This window comes from Talpa occidentalis, unplaced genomic scaffold (genome assembly GCF_014898055.3).
Source record: "Talpa occidentalis isolate TD23 unplaced genomic scaffold, MPIMG_talOcc4v2.1 talOcc4.3, whole genome shotgun sequence".
In the NCBI taxonomy this organism is placed as follows: Eukaryota; Metazoa; Chordata; class Mammalia; order Eulipotyphla; family Talpidae; genus Talpa; species Talpa occidentalis.
In genome coordinates, this window is record NW_023603184.1 from 142,852,071 (window position 1) to 142,867,725 (window position 15,655).

Here is a 15,655-nt window from a genome sequence, read left to right on the forward strand (position 1 = left end):
ACTTTGGCTACAGTAAGCAACTCCTGTTGGACATGGCGGGTGCTTGGCTCATGCCGTGGGCCATGGCTGGGTGAGATTGGAGAGGTGGAGGGGGCACTGTAAGGCTGTGAGTTGAGGCTTCACAGGGGTTTGGATGGTGGAGTGAATGCCAATAAGCTCGCTGATTGGGGTGAAGCCCGCATGCATCCATTCATTCCATCTGCTCTCCCTGGCCACACCGATATTGATACCACTCTGAATAATGTACTCTTCCATCCTGAGAAGCTTCCAGTCTAGTGGGAGGACTAGACCTATAAATCAGAAATTACAAGTGATAAGTAATGTCGGTGATATGACCTGAACCCCAAGACGTGACCTCTCTGTCCTGTGTCACAGGAGGGATGGGCTGTAACTGGCCATTGCAGAATGTTTGTACCTTGTCAACCTAATTTATCAAAATGTGATTTGCCTTTTCATCTCATAAGTACCTACCAGAGCCATAGACCCTGTAGCCTCACAGGCGGCTCACAGGTGCTGGAATGAGAATTAAGGCACAGATGTGTCACCTTGACCCTAGAAGATGTGCCCTTGGCTCCCCATGAGCATCTTGCCACCTCATAGCCAATCTGTCCAGGTGCAGACCTGGATCAGGGATTTGCAATTAAGACAGGCACAACATTACACTTACATCTTATGTGACTACAAATACAAAAATAACACTGTGAAATGATGGGCTACAAGGTCATTTGCTGAGGCAGGCCTAAGGCAGCCAGGACCCTTATCAACCCTTCATTGTTATCTTTAACTCACAGGAAAGGAATTAGGAGAAGACTTCCTGGAGTGCTATTTGGGCTAAATAGTCCCAAAAAGGAGATGTGGATAATTAGCTAACCATTTTAATTTAGGGGAGAGGCACATCAGGCTAAAGGAACAAAAATAGAAAGAAAATAACTGTGAAGCTTTCATTTAAAAGATGTGATGTGAGAGAAATATGGAGGTGCCACCGTAGTCCAGTGCACGCAGCCTTTATGTTCCAACCTGAAGCTCAAACTGAATGTCAAGGTCATGGGTAACCTTTGGATTCACTTCCAGTAAGTGACTTGAAGGGGACCACATTAAGAGATAGTTGGGATGAGTTTTGGTGTAATGAAAGGAGGAAAGAGGAAAGCCGGGTTTAAAACCGTGATGGAGAAGCTTGGAGAATGTCTTCCATTTGTGTCTTGAGGTCTGCTGAGTTCTGGACATGTGCCCTTGTAGTGACACGTTTGGGATGATGTCCAAATATGTTCTTTGGGTCCCTAAGGACACTGAGATGAGTTATAATAGTTACAGTGACCAGGCGACCAGGCCACGTGAGGACTTTAACCGCATTATCTCATGGAATTGCCATGGGAGCTCAGCAACAGTGGGGGCTGAATCTCCTTTTGCAGATGTGGAAATGGAGGTTTAGGTAACCCCAACTAATCGGCAGTACTCAGTGAATGGCATGGCTAAAATGTGAAATCAAGCTTGTCTATCTCTCATTATGATGACCTCTGGCAGAAAAGAACAACTTCGGAGAGAGTTTTAACATGCTGGGTGGCTGCTCTGACAGCCTGAAGCCAAAGTCCGTCATTGCTGAATTGGCTTCTTGGTTTCCAGAGCGTAAAGAGGGATTTCTAACTTGTGGGGATTTACAAGAATCCGCTGTAGAGTTTCTCTGTTGAGGGAGTGAAAATTGACTGAGGAAGAGTGAATCAAGGACTCTGGGAAAACTCAGGATCCTGTGCAGGGCAGGGCTCATGGGGAAGCCAGGAGAGTCGGTCCTGGGTGGCCCAGGGCCAGGACAGGAACAGAGGGAAGCAGGAAGGAGCTGGGGAGAAAGTGTAGACCCCCAGACAACCTAAGGAAATGGGAAACTTTGAGAGACATCAGCAGTGTTCTCTGCATGAGGTGTGACAGACTGGAACCCTGGAGAGAACATTTTGGCCATGAAAAGATCAGTCTTGGTCTCATTTTTATTTATCTTTCTTTGACTTAAACACCAGGAAATCATCTGCGAACACACAGTCTAAAAGATAAATGAAATACAATAAATCATGCAGTTTTTTCCACAGCAAGATTTCAATTCAAAATCAGCTTTCAGAGTAAGGCTGGGATTTAGATCAATAGTCAACACTGAGTCATTCAATCATCACTCACTTGGTCACTGGAGGAAGAGTCCATTCTGGGTATTGAGTCCTTGTGACTGGGAATGGAGAGAACTCAGATTCTACATGAAACGCCACCGTCATACCCACAATCAATCTTGTTCAGGAAAGTTTGTTACTAAAATCAATTTTGTTTTTTGACAGGTTTGAAAAAAAATATCGAACTATACAAATATGGATAAATGTCCTTATTTCTCGGAATAGATTTGAGTTGGCAGAATATCTTACTGCATATCTTTCTTTGTCTAATTGCCCATTTTTCATTTGTGTCATTTCAAAATCTGTTTTGAAGACTTTCGTATTTATTTTAGCACACAAATACATTTTGTTAGAAGCTTTTTTTTTTTGAGATGACATTGTTTTATAAGACTAAGTGATTTAGGAGGATAGACTCACACCTCTTCAGCTGTATGATAGGAAGCTGTACTTGAATATGAGAAACCAGATTTACTCCCTTATAAAATGCTCAATAACACACTTGTGATTTTCTTACGAATGTTCCAGCTCTGCCTTCTCTTTGGAGACAGGTGTGAAGGTACAGAGACACAAGTCTGAGTATCACAATTTCTTCGATCTTTTTGTTCAAGATTCTTTAAATATACCTGTCAGAAGTCACTGAAGACTAACCTCTGGGATGTGAAGATGGAGAAAGAAGAGAAGAAAAAGATTTCTTTTTTGTTCCTAAAGCTGTATCGATCTTTCATTTAGTTAAGGTTGGACACCTAAGTGACCCTTGCTGGTACGTGTGTGCAAGTAATTTGAGTGAGAACAAAAAAAACTGATGTTGTTGGAGGTGCTGGGCACGCTCAGCTTCCATATCTAAGATGCTTCCAGATCTTCGAGAACAGCATCAGGCACATGTGAAGCTTGTTTGCTTTTTTCAGTCTGGTTATTTCCAATCCAGTGTTGGGAGTAGGAGGGGGGGAAGAGAGAGAGAAATTGAGAGAAAGAAGAGGGACAGGAGGAAGAGAAGGGAGAGGAAGAGGAGAGGAGGGAGGAAAAAAATGGTGAATGCTTCATGATGGGAGTAGAAACAGACCCAGAAGTGGAGAGAAAGAGGCGTCCCCACGGCTTGTGGGAAATGACGAAGGCAAGGGAGGGTGAACCAGATGGGTCATTAGGCTGTAAGGCGGTGGCATTTGGAAGCCAGAGTTCCACTTTCTATGAAACTGTGAATAAACAGCTTGGAAATAGTCCATGATCTTCTTTCCTGATACTGATTTTATTCCAGTTCACTCAGGGCGCTGAAGAACAAGTGTTGGTTGGATTATCTTCCTGTAATTATCATGCGGGTGTGTACACTTGACTTCAGTGTGACTGCGACGTAGACTTAGATACCAGTCAGCCCACTGGAAGACAGGGGATCTTCCTGAGCTGGTGGTTGCGAGACAGGCCTCTGGATTAGGGTGCGTCTCATAGAATGATACTCATGGCATGTGTTCTCACAGCTGCACATTGTCTTGGAGCTGGAAGGGACTGCAGCAATGTGAAATCAACACAGACTAAGCACATGGGAACAGGCAAAGGCTGTTGACCTTGAGCTGCCTCGGCTATGTATAGCCTAGCAGACAGCACCTCACATCTGGCAGAAGCTCAGAACTGGGATGAAGGATGGGGAGCTCTAAGGGGATCCTCAGGTATGCCCTGAGTGGAGGAGGTTCCATTCTGAGGAGGCTCACCAGGGATCACTAGTTTTGGGGGGTCCCAGACACTTGACTTTAGTTGCTCCTAGGTGGGAAGGAGCAAAATTCGGGACAGATGTCAGTGGTTAATCAAATCCTGACTATGAGGAGCCAATTGCCCTGCAAGTTGTTGATTCCTGAGCCGGTGACTGCAGATAAAAGGCTAGGGTACTCTTTTCTACATACGGCTTCGCAATTTTCCACTCGTGTACTTCATCCCTCAGTGATTATCCAGTGCAGGTGTAGAAGGATGAAATGCATTCATAAAGGGCATGAACCTACAATATATTAATACTTTTTTTTTCATGAGTAGCAGTTTTTAGTTTTCAGAAAATTTTTGAAATGCGGAATATGGTTGGATCCTTCCAATTCAGTTGGGGAAGTTAGGCAGGGCCAGTATTACAGGCTTCCCCCGTGTTGTGAAAACAGACATTCCTGTTTAGCATGATGTGGGGGGTTACTTTTTGGGCCTGAGAACATTACTGCCATTTTTTAAATCATATTTTAAAAATTGGAACGAAATAACCATTTCATTTGGTCTATGAAAATACACAAAAGAGAAATCACTTTATCGACCTTACGGTCTTTTTTCTTTCCATGAACACCCCCAGCTTAACTCCTTATCTTTCTTACTACATCTTACTACATTCATGTTCTTTCCTTTCCTCTTCTTCCTTACATTCCAAATTCTGTTCTGGCTCCAAGTTCCTTCTCCAGGGCAACCAACTCCAAGATGTCTTCCCTTTGCATCTTCCACACTCACCCCACCCCCGGCCAAACAGAGGGAAGAAATAGTTTCCTTTCTCTCACCTGTCAAGACTATTATGAAAAATTGTATGTCTATATTTGATCTCTTCCCTGAAAACTGTTATGATTAATTTATATGTAAAAAACCCTGAGTATCCCAATCATACCAAATAGGGATGTTCTCATTTTGGATATTGGGGAAACCTTTATCTCCCTTTTGTAGTTTAGAAAAATGGGGCTCCAAGTGAGAAAGCCAAGAGCTGAGTGGCATGGGTCACCAGATTAGGTGCAAAGCTGGACTCTGTGGACCTCACACCTCGGGCTGCTGACAGTCTTATAACCTGTCCCATCTGCCTCACAGATTCAAAGAGTGGGCAGCCAAAGTGTGACATTTGTGCTTTTGTGTTATAACATTGCTGAGACTCAATGAATATTTAAACCTATATGTAAATAAAGTAAAATGCAGATTCTCTAAATCAGTTCTACATATTTTTTTCTCTACTATCTCCATCAAAGATTGAGCTAAAGATTGAGATCTGAATTAAACTTCCAACATCTTAGAATGATATTTTTTGAAATAATGCTCTTCCAGGCCCCATTTACAACACTCGGTAGATTCACTTGCTCCATTAGGAAAGTCAGTGTACTTCAAACCATCTTTATTACATGTGTTTTTGAATGTGCATCTGCCCATGCTTTACAGAATGACTATCACATCCATTCTCTGTAATTTTGCATCTCCTACACCCATTGGAAAGATGCCTGAGTTGTTCAGAAACCCACTAAATTAATTAATTAAATGCCTACTGAGCAATATGCTAGATGCTGGAGGCACCAATGGCAAAAAAAAAAATTAAGTCCCTGTCTTAAAGAATGGGGGCAGCTGGGAAAGAGCAGATACATAGGAAGGTGGTACATGGTGGGGGAGGCTTCAGCAGATACAGCAGATTGAGTAACCAGGGCTGAGGAGTGCTAACCAAGCAAAGACAAGATAGGTAGTTATTAAAAGCAGGAGGGATAGGAGATAAACACTGGAGCAAACAGCACAGTTTTTGTTGGAGGTGGAGTGGGGAGGAAGAAACTAAAGTCATTTCAGTTAATGCAGAAGGCATTTTTAGGTGGGAAATGCATAGTCACAGAAAGGAAGTGTGATAGAGTAGAGAATCTTATGGGTCAGTAGAAGAAGTCTAGACATGATCTGTGGTCACAGGAAGCTTCTGGAAGGATATTAATTCAGGGTTATATTATGAATAGACTTGAGATTTTGATTTTTAAACACTTCTCTATATGCATTACAGAATGCCCATCTCATCTATTCCCTGAAATAGCACTGTTCTCAACATAGTGAGTAGATAATACTCTTAAAACCACTTTTTATATGCATATGTTTACATTACAGAAAGACTATCACATTCCCTGTAATAACACTGATGTCAAAGAAGCAAGTAGCAATCTTAGAAGCTACTTTAGTACATAGAACGTACTTTCATTACATTGTTCTCTACACAGATGGCTCTTGCACCTATTTCTTGTATTATACTGCTCTGATCTTCGCAAGTGGGTATTACTTATAAGCCATCTTTACTGTGTGTTTTCACAGCCGAATGACCATCATATTGAATGGACCTGAAAAAACACTTGATTAGAGTTATATTTTGCATTAAGTAGATAATTAAGTAGATAATTTTGGCAGTATATAGAACTTGCATTTTGAGGAGTCTAGGAAACCTGTTGCAATAAGTCAAGGGAGATGACTCGAGCCTGAACCAGAGCAGTTGAGGTAGACATGGCAAAAAGTAGAGCAGAAGGGAAGCAAGGGGTTCAGAAATAAAATCTGCAGAAATTTGCTGGCCGATGGGTTTGGGGAGTAGCAGTTACAAAAAGGGAGACAAGCTTCTTTCTTGGATGTTTAACTGGATAGGAGAGACCATTAGTAAGAAATTGTGTTAGTTCGTGATAGTTCAGTATCTGAAATGTTAAATTTGTAGTATCTATGAGGCATCCAGATGGATTCATCCAACAGGCAGTTGGATTAATGAGTTTAAAGCTCAGGAGAATCTAGAAAACTTAAATAAGGGACCAGGAAAATGAATATAAGAAAGTGAAAATCAAAATCAACAAAAAACTATGAACCAGAGACACTTTTTGGGGGGGGGGGGCGGGAGGGAAGGATTGGGGTCAGAATGGGGCGTTTGCAATTGTATGGGGGAATATAAAAATAAAATTTAAGATTAAAAAAAAAAAAATAAAGCTCAGGAGAATGGTCCAGGCTTCTGATAAACTATTTAGAAATCTCTAACAATCAGACAATTGCTGGTTGAATCCTAAAGAATAAAATCACAGAAAGAATATATCTAGAATGAGAAAAACAGGGGCTAAGGCTAGTACCTGGGTTAATTACATGCTAATTCCTAGCATGTAAGTAATGTGTGGAGGAGAAAAGATCTGCATGACATGGAAATGGTATTAGACATAGAATACCACACAGGAAGATAGATCATCACTCTTAGGCTATGAGCCTAAGAAGATACAAATCATTAGATTACTAATTGATTACTAATTGAAGATACATATATATATATATATATGTAAAAGATTTATTTATTTATACAAGAACCAGGATACAGGCCAGATGCACGGCAGGGTGAGAGGATTCACCAGAGACAGAGCGGGGAACAGAACAGGCAGACTGACGAAATACACTGCTGAGGGGAGCAGCGGGTGAGACAGGAGAGGTCTGCTGCGCCATGTGGGTTACTCCGAGGCCGGCTGGGATCGAACCTGCACTGCAGAGGCTGCGGACAGCTTCACAGTAAGGCGCTCAACCATCTGTGCCACCAGGGGAGGCCCCCTATTATATTTTTAAGTGTTGCAATATCTAACACAAATCTAAATTTCTCAACTTATATTGAAAGTATTTTAGGAAATCATTCTTTAATTTACTAAAGGTATCTGGGAAGGATGTTTGACCTTTTTTTTCATGGAATATAATTCTGATTAATACACAGAATCGACAGAGGAGCTGAAAGCCCGCAGCCACAGCACGGAACCGATACCAAAGTTGGACAGCAAAGAGAGAGGGTATCATGGGGCGTCTTCCTCCAGAGAGCCTATTAAAGCTCAGGAATGGGACGGAACACCTGGGCCACCTGTCGTCACCAGTAGGCTGGGAAGATGCTCTGTGAGCCCCACCTTGTTAGCAGGAAACCACAGCTCAGGTAAGTAAGGTACCAATCTTCCAGAAGGCGATTCCCCATGTGTCTCCTGAGACTGCCTTCATACAGTTCTCTGAGAGAGCAAATAATAACCACATGTCTGCCTCTGCTCGGAGGGACAGCGGAGGTAGTTCTTTATACACAGGGCTGTAAGGATTCGCTGTCACACACCAGGGGGCATTGCTCACACAGGCAGTGGCCACGGAAGGGGACATCTGGTCCAGTGTGGCAGCCCTGACAATAACTGAAAATGTCCTGTACTAAATTCCTCCAGAAACATCTAGAGGAACTGACAAAGTGAAACCAGACAAACCCTAAAATATGACTGCAGAATTGGAACTACTAGCGGCAGCTCTCCTGCCTGCCAGTAATTATGCAGACACCTCTTTTTCTCCTTTTCCTAATAAAACTGTCCTTTTAAAAAGTAAAAGAAAAAAAAAATGAATTGAAAGTACTAGAAGGGAGGGGACTCAGTGGTCTATGGGAAAGGGATAATGGGCTTTGGTGGTGGTTGTGGTGCCATGACATACATCTGTGGAGGAGAGAACCGATTCCCCTATTTCAAATACATTTGTAAACCCTCATTACCTCAAAAAATAGATAAATAAATGCATACATACAAACATACCACTTAGAGGGGGAAACATTTGGAGTTCTCATCTAAAGCAGTTTTAATTCATGAAGCTTAAATGATTTAGAGTTTATTCTCTAAAAGTATTTTAGGCAACTGAGAACAAATGAGCAGATAGTAAAACTGAGGATAAAATTGTAACAAAGATGATCTGAATGGAGAGTGGATGTGACGGCCCCTTCAGTTGTGAGCTGAAGGCAGTAACTGGACATTGGTTATGGTAGCAAATCTCCAAATCTAAGTGAAAAGAGTTAGACAATTTTGATTTAATACACCTTTAAATTTCACAAGTTGAAATTAAAATCTGCAATGCGATTTTGCATTGTTAACAGATAAATATTATTAAACAACAACTTTTAAAAGCAGCATCTGTTTGCTTTGAACTGACTCATCTACATGATGGACTCATAGAGAGCTGTCAATTGAAATAAACAACAAATAATCAAGCAACTTCCTGTAGGCTTCAGGTTTCTATTCTTTAAGGGCTCTGAAGAAAAGACCAATCCTTTAATGTTCTTTTCAACTCTGATACTCATTGTGGAAAGCAATTTACATGAATTTAGCCTGTGGTCTCCTGTCAGGCTCGAGTTAAAATTGGAACAGGATGAATGGTCTCTATATTTGGGAAGGGAGGTTTCTAGAACAGTACCCAGGCAGAGGCAGGGCAATACATTCCCCGTATTGAAAATCTGACTTAGAACTTTCATAATGGAGCTACATCGTGTAGCATACAGATAAACAATTTAACAGCATGAGTTCAAATCTGGGAGAAGGAACATTATGTGAATTTAGCAGAAATGTTAAACTACATTATTGAGAGTAAAGTATAAATAACCATAGATATACAAGAATAGACACCTGCACATTTTATCAAAAAGAAAAAGAAATATAGGAAACAGATGATAATTTTTAAGGAAAAAAGCCACTTTCAAAAAATTTTGATATTATTTAATTGGAACTTATGATTAGGTCAGCATTATTATTCCTATTTTTAAGATTATCTAAATGTGTTCCAGTTCTATAAAAACAACAACAACAACAACAACAACAAAAACAACCCCAAACCAATGTCTTATGCCTATTTGCCTAGAGATATGAAAATTCCTGAGTATTTATTAGGTAGCAGTCATAGTTCCAGGACCTGAACTCATATTAGTGAACAAGACATCGTCTCATTTAAGCTTCAAGGTCAAGTGAAAGACAGATAAATATATCATTGCAATACAATGTGTTGTGGACACATAATGTGCAAAACAGAAGTGAAATCAATTCATTTTTCCTCTGTATGATTTTGGCAAGGGTAATCAGAGATTTTACAGTTAAAATAATTTCTGGAGGAGATGGCCTTTGAGCTAGAGTTCGAGACATTCAGAGCTGCTCAGCAGGAATAGGACAAAGAAGAAGGAAGTCCTCCTCCTGGATGAACTCCTTGAAAGCTCTGGGGTGGAAGCCATGGTGTTTGATGTGAAGAGTAGGGGTAGTTTGACTGATGCGACCGCAAACAGGTTGGGACTAAATGACAAGAATCTTGAGTGTCTTGATTATTAAATGGAAACACTCTCAGTCACAGAATAGCAGTTCATGGTCTCTATTTAAGTAATAATAGCCAGTGTTAATCCCATAACATGCAACTCTGGAGACAGGGAGCTGCAGGTGCTTGGGGATGTTAATGACCCAGGAACTTTCTATCCTTTGAACTCTCTTCTGTTGCTGCACTTGACAATGTTTTCCTAATTGTGAACTGACTAGGACAGTTCTGGGCTTCATTTTTCATTTTCTGGGCTTCTCTTTTCATCTGATTGTTCAGAATTAGGAAATAGGTCCTCTGGGTCCATCACTGCATGAAGGGGAGTAGGATTTTCATGCATCTATAGGGAGTTAAATCAAGGGGTTTCTCCCATAAGCCCAAAAATGAACCCACCAGACTATTCAGAGGAATAGGAGGGACAATATTGTTAAGCAATGATTAGCGTCTGCTGTCATGGCTAGGTTTCAAAATTATATGGAAGATACTCTGTCATCATTTCGATATTTTCAAAGATAAGTATATGGTGAGTCAGTTTTCATTGTGAAAGATCAAGTGATTACTCTTAAAATCTGAAGCAAGGCTGACTGGTCATTTATTAAGTTAGAGATGTGGAGCAAGGGAGAGGGAAGTCAGCAATTAAATTTTGACTGTGCTCAGTTGGAAGTGCTTTAGAAAATCCATGTGAGAAGCTGGTAGACCACTAGATACATAATTCTGGAGCTAAAAGACTTAAGTGGAATTTACTCAAGTCTGGAGACCTTTGGAGTGGCTAGAACCATAAGACTCGATGATTCTAACCAGGAGACTAGATGATAGGAGAACAGCCAACAGAGATGAGGAGGAAACTGAGACTGGACTTTGGGAAATTCAACATTATCAGAGTGAGAAGTGAAGAACAACTGTGAAATAAATAGAAAGGAAACAATTAGATGTCACACATTAAATTTTTACTGAATAATTAGTAAATTGCATAAAATGGGTAAACTGTGATGTGTTATTGACATTTTGATATGACTCTTCCAAGAAACTGGGAATGTGAACAGAATTTATAACATAATTTCACTTTATCCCACTGCAAACGCTGGAAGCATCTTTGTTGCTTGTGGTATCTACAATCTGCTCTCCTCAGTCTTTCAGCTCTGTTTGTAGAGCAGTAAATTGTCTACTGACAGAAGAAATGACATGAGTTCTTTTAGTGCCTCCCATCTCCATCTTAGATTATGAAGGAGGTAAATAAAGGTGGAAGAAAATAAAGGTTCTTTTTCATTTTTTGATAAAGAAATGTTTGCATTGATACCAAAAGAATTCTAAAATGTAGGGTCACATATATAATGTCAATGCAAGATAGAGTTTCTTATGTGAAAGTGAAACACCATTGACATGAACACTCAAAAAAGGCCATTACAATTACTTAAACCTCTAGAAGAAGTCAACGCCTACAAAATATATTACTGCAATTCTTACAAAATCTATCCTACTACTTTTGAGGGAAAAGAACAGAAAAGGGAAAATGTTTATGTTGTTGGTTTGTATTTTTCTGAAAAGAAAGAACCAAAAATGCACCAATTCTATACTAGAAAATGCCAGCATTCCACTAGTAAGCAGTTATAAAAGAGGACTATGCAAGATATAATATCACCTTTGGTGTTTTAAGCAAAGAGCTCCTGGAGAAATATGCATCGATAGATGGTCTTCAGCCACAATAGCACAGGGAGTTTTGGGGACTTGCTGCTTTGAAACAGAAGAGAATGAGTCACTGTTTACTCTTTCTCCTTCTTCTTTTCACACATCCTCTTCATATTGTTTCCTCTCTCGTAGGCCACTGAGCTGCTGGTCACCTAACAGAAAACAGAAGCACTAGAACTTCATTTATAATCCCCCTCCCTGCAGCTCAGGGACCTGGTCTCTCTTCTCTCTTCTCTCTCTCTCTCTCACACTCACACACACACACACACACACACACACACACACACACACACACACACACACTGCTACCAGTCACAGACCATTGCTTTACCAAAAGTAGTTTAGCCACTTGAAATGGTTGTTCTTAACAGCTCTTTTGAGGAATGGAGGAATCGCTCAAGTAAAGCAAAGGAACACGTCAGGAGATCTCAATTCTAATCTCAATTCTAATGAACATCGCCACTGGTTGCTGTGCTACTTTATTAAAGCCACGGTTGTTTAGTAAGTCAGAGATTCCCCAGAGGGTGATTCTAGGAGGCGATGGAGGACTGGTATCCAAATGCTCTTGAAAATAATGGGAAAAGGGGGAAATTATGCAAGCGAGTATGGTATTAACAAAAATTCTGATTTCAATCACTGAGTCAATCAGCAAATCATTTCAAAGCAACTTGCATCCAACTGTAATGGCTTCTGAGAGACAAACACACACTACAGGCTATTTAAAACAAAGTCTCTGCAGCTCACAGATCTGACTATGCTGCTGTATGACACCGAACTACTGATAGTAAATTAATTAATTACAATGAAATGTATTATTTTCTTTACTATCTACTATTTACTAAACATTAAAAATCACTCAGAGAACAGGAAATGAGTGCAGGGTAGAAGCTAAAGGAGGCCTAGTGGGAAGCATGGAGTCTGAAACCAAGATTTCATCAGCCCTTTGAAAAATCATTCTTATTTTTAATTGAGTAGAACTATAGAGAACTTCCCGCATGAGATAGAGAAGGTGAACAAAGGCTGAACAGCGGTGGAACCTTTCCTGACGTGGTTTTGCAGACCAGCAAGTATAAACTTGAAAGGCCTGGGCTTCACCCTGTCAATGGAAATCACTATAAAAAAGCTCATTTCTGTGTACAACCTGGTATGTTTCTGTGTCCTGACAAGGTCCACCATGGGCTGCAAATTGACTTTCCTAGAAGACAGACAGGTACTAGGAGCAAGTAAATTAGGAAAGAAACCTCCTTCAAAACTGTTGAGGAGGTGTGATCCTATACCTCTGAATCAAATACAATGTTGTAAACCAATATGCCACAATAAAAAATAAGAAACCACCTTCACTTGCATATGACATACATAGACATGTTCTTCACTCCCATGAAGAAAATATTCTCCCTACTTTTCATGAACCTTGAAGCCTCTTTGGGCTAAGTGAGATAGTTCTACATTTGTTAGAAAAACAGGTATTGAGAAATATTTCTCCATTGCAAAGAAAATCTGTTCAAACTGCCGAACATCAGGACTGAATAATGAAAATACAGGTGAAAACAGGAGCACCCCAAGGGGAATGCCCAGCTGATGCCCACTATGGGGTATCACACCCCAAGTGCTGGATTTAATTGCTGTTATGTGAATTCTCCTGATTTTTAAATACAGATCATTTTTCAGAAAACATTGATGCAAATCATTTACTTCCTCCACCTGGGTGAGACCTGTGGTTGCCAGTTTGCATTTTCTGGCTTGTAAGATCAAGGGACTGCTCCTCCCTGGGGTGTAGAGTTGAGCCTGGAGTGCAGAGAGCTTAGGTTATAGCAGAAGCCAGGAGTCCTTTACTAGAAGCTACAGCTCCTGGAGTGCAACATGTTAAGAGCAGGGGTAAGGATTAGAGAGACAGACAGAACTTTCCTTCAATATTGAGAAAAGGCATGATTTCTTAACCCTGGAAGAGAACAGAGGGTTGGCATTCCGTGGATGGTAAGAACCAGGAGCGATTCTGCCTCCGTGTCCTGGTGGAGTGATGAGACTTCTGACTGGGAGAGAGGACAGGTGGCGACAAGTCTGTGTGGGGCTTCAGGGAGGCTGGACTTTATGCTTCATGGTTCTATGTTTACAGTATAGAGTTCTGTACTTTATGGGGGTCCTCATGCTTGTCAAACAATCTCCCCTGTGACAGTCAGTGTAGTCTAAGACTGGAAGGGCCATCTGGTATACCTGCTCTGCTGACCCGATCTGGGACTTTTCATTCCCATTGCACTGAAGCTTTTAACTCTCACTTTCAGGCATGAGGCCATCCCATATAAGAGGAACCCCATGTCCATAAGTTTAGAGAAATGGAAAGCACTGACTTTTGTTTTCATTTGAAGAAAACAAATATGCCACCTCATGTACCTCATGTTTGTAGAAGAAATTTTATACTAATTAAGCATGCAGGAGTAAAGTATAGCACAGTGGTTGTGCATTGAGATGTGGGCATCCAACAGATCAGGGTTTAAACCCCAGTTCTGATTTGTTACAACACTGAACATGTCCTTCCTCTCTCTGAGTTTCAGCCTTAGAGGTGGATATAATAGTACCTCACACATAGATGCCACAGGGAAGGAAAGTTGGTGTTGAATGACATAACATATTAACACACTTAGTGCAGGGTCTGGGGCACAATTAGTAGTAAGTGCACACTGGACATTACAGTGATTTCAAACGCCTTCCCAGGTATCTTTGCAGGAGAGTCGAGGAAACTCACTGATCTGGAGTGACAAAGGGAAGTTTCCTGAAAGTAGTGGCATTTGAGCTGGGACTTGAGCTAAGCAGAAGTTAGACAGAGAAGGTAGCAAGAAAGGTGCAGGAAGAGGAGTCCTGGGGGTAGAGAGGGCCCTGGGGATGCAGCGGGTCCAGGGCAGAGGGCCCTGGGTGGAGAGGACTCTTAAAGACACTTGCAACTCTAACTCATAGTCTAATCCAGTCTTTGAGGATTAGGGAGATCACAAAGGGGTGAGGGCGTTATCCAAAGGCCCAAGATTGGACACCCAGGAAGGAATTCCAGCTGGATAGGCACCACTTAGTAGAAGCAGCAGAAAACTAGTTCTCAGGAAAATGAACTACAATTGGCTCTAAAAGTGTCAGCTTTGAAAGCTGAAGTTATATCCATTGATTTGAAAGAAAGGTGCTTCCCTCTTCAAAACCCGGGGATGTATTTACTGTAGTTGATAATGCCAGAATGCCTGGCTACCTTCGCTGACACCCCTACTGGCACCCAAAATCCAGCATCATTCTTGAGTCAGCCTTCCTACCCCGGAGGAACCCTGTGTGCACAGACGCGGGCAGTGAGAGCAGGAGGGCCACGGAGAGCTGGGTGGCGAGGCTGGAACTCCTGGCAAACCATAATAAATCCGTGTCAATTTCTTATTTCTAATACAGACAAGCCCTGCTTTACAAAACTGTTAGTTAATTAATACTTTGGTGATAATGTCTTATGTAACACTGCTTTGCCCGAGTTTATCTTTACAGAAAAGATAAAGGGAATCTCAGTGTCGGTCATTATGAGGATTAAATTTGGAAAATGCCTAGAAATACAATGCTTGTAAAAGCAAGTAGGCCAAAGTTTTTTCTGTTCCCATTCAATTCGACTGGGAAGGTCTCTGACATTCCCCCCAGACCAGGACGGAATACTTCCTTTAGAAAGCTCTACTTTTATTTCTCTGAGGGCAACTCAGCAACCACCATAGAAAGCTTTGTTCCACGATGCATTGTCTAACAAACTCTGTGACTACTATGAGTGCAGCGGTCTGTTCCATTTATTTGTGGATTTTTCAACAAAAATTTTAGGCCAATGAGGCAGCTAGTTTTTTAATTCTCTTGAAGCCAAATTTGTGAAATTTGGGGAAAGGATCAGATACAGACATCATGACTTGGACACTACATTGACACAGTTAATGAAAATGATCCTAATGTCTCACAATATTTCTGTTCTACTCAATAGCAGTGAATGGGCTAGAAAACCA

General features: G+C 41.1%; 1 protein-coding gene across 1 annotated transcript in view; it reads left to right on the plus strand.

Moving 5' to 3' along the window:
- Positions 1-15,655, plus strand: part of NYAP2 (neuronal tyrosine-phosphorylated phosphoinositide-3-kinase adaptor 2) — a 241,501-nt gene that overhangs the window by 177,920 nt on the left and 47,926 nt on the right. Inside the window, exon 4 of the mRNA XM_037521917.2 lies at positions 7,606-7,815. Within this exon, the coding sequence (XP_037377814.1) occupies positions 7,606-7,815 (210 nt within the window). The remainder of the gene's footprint in view (positions 1-7,605; positions 7,816-15,655) is intronic.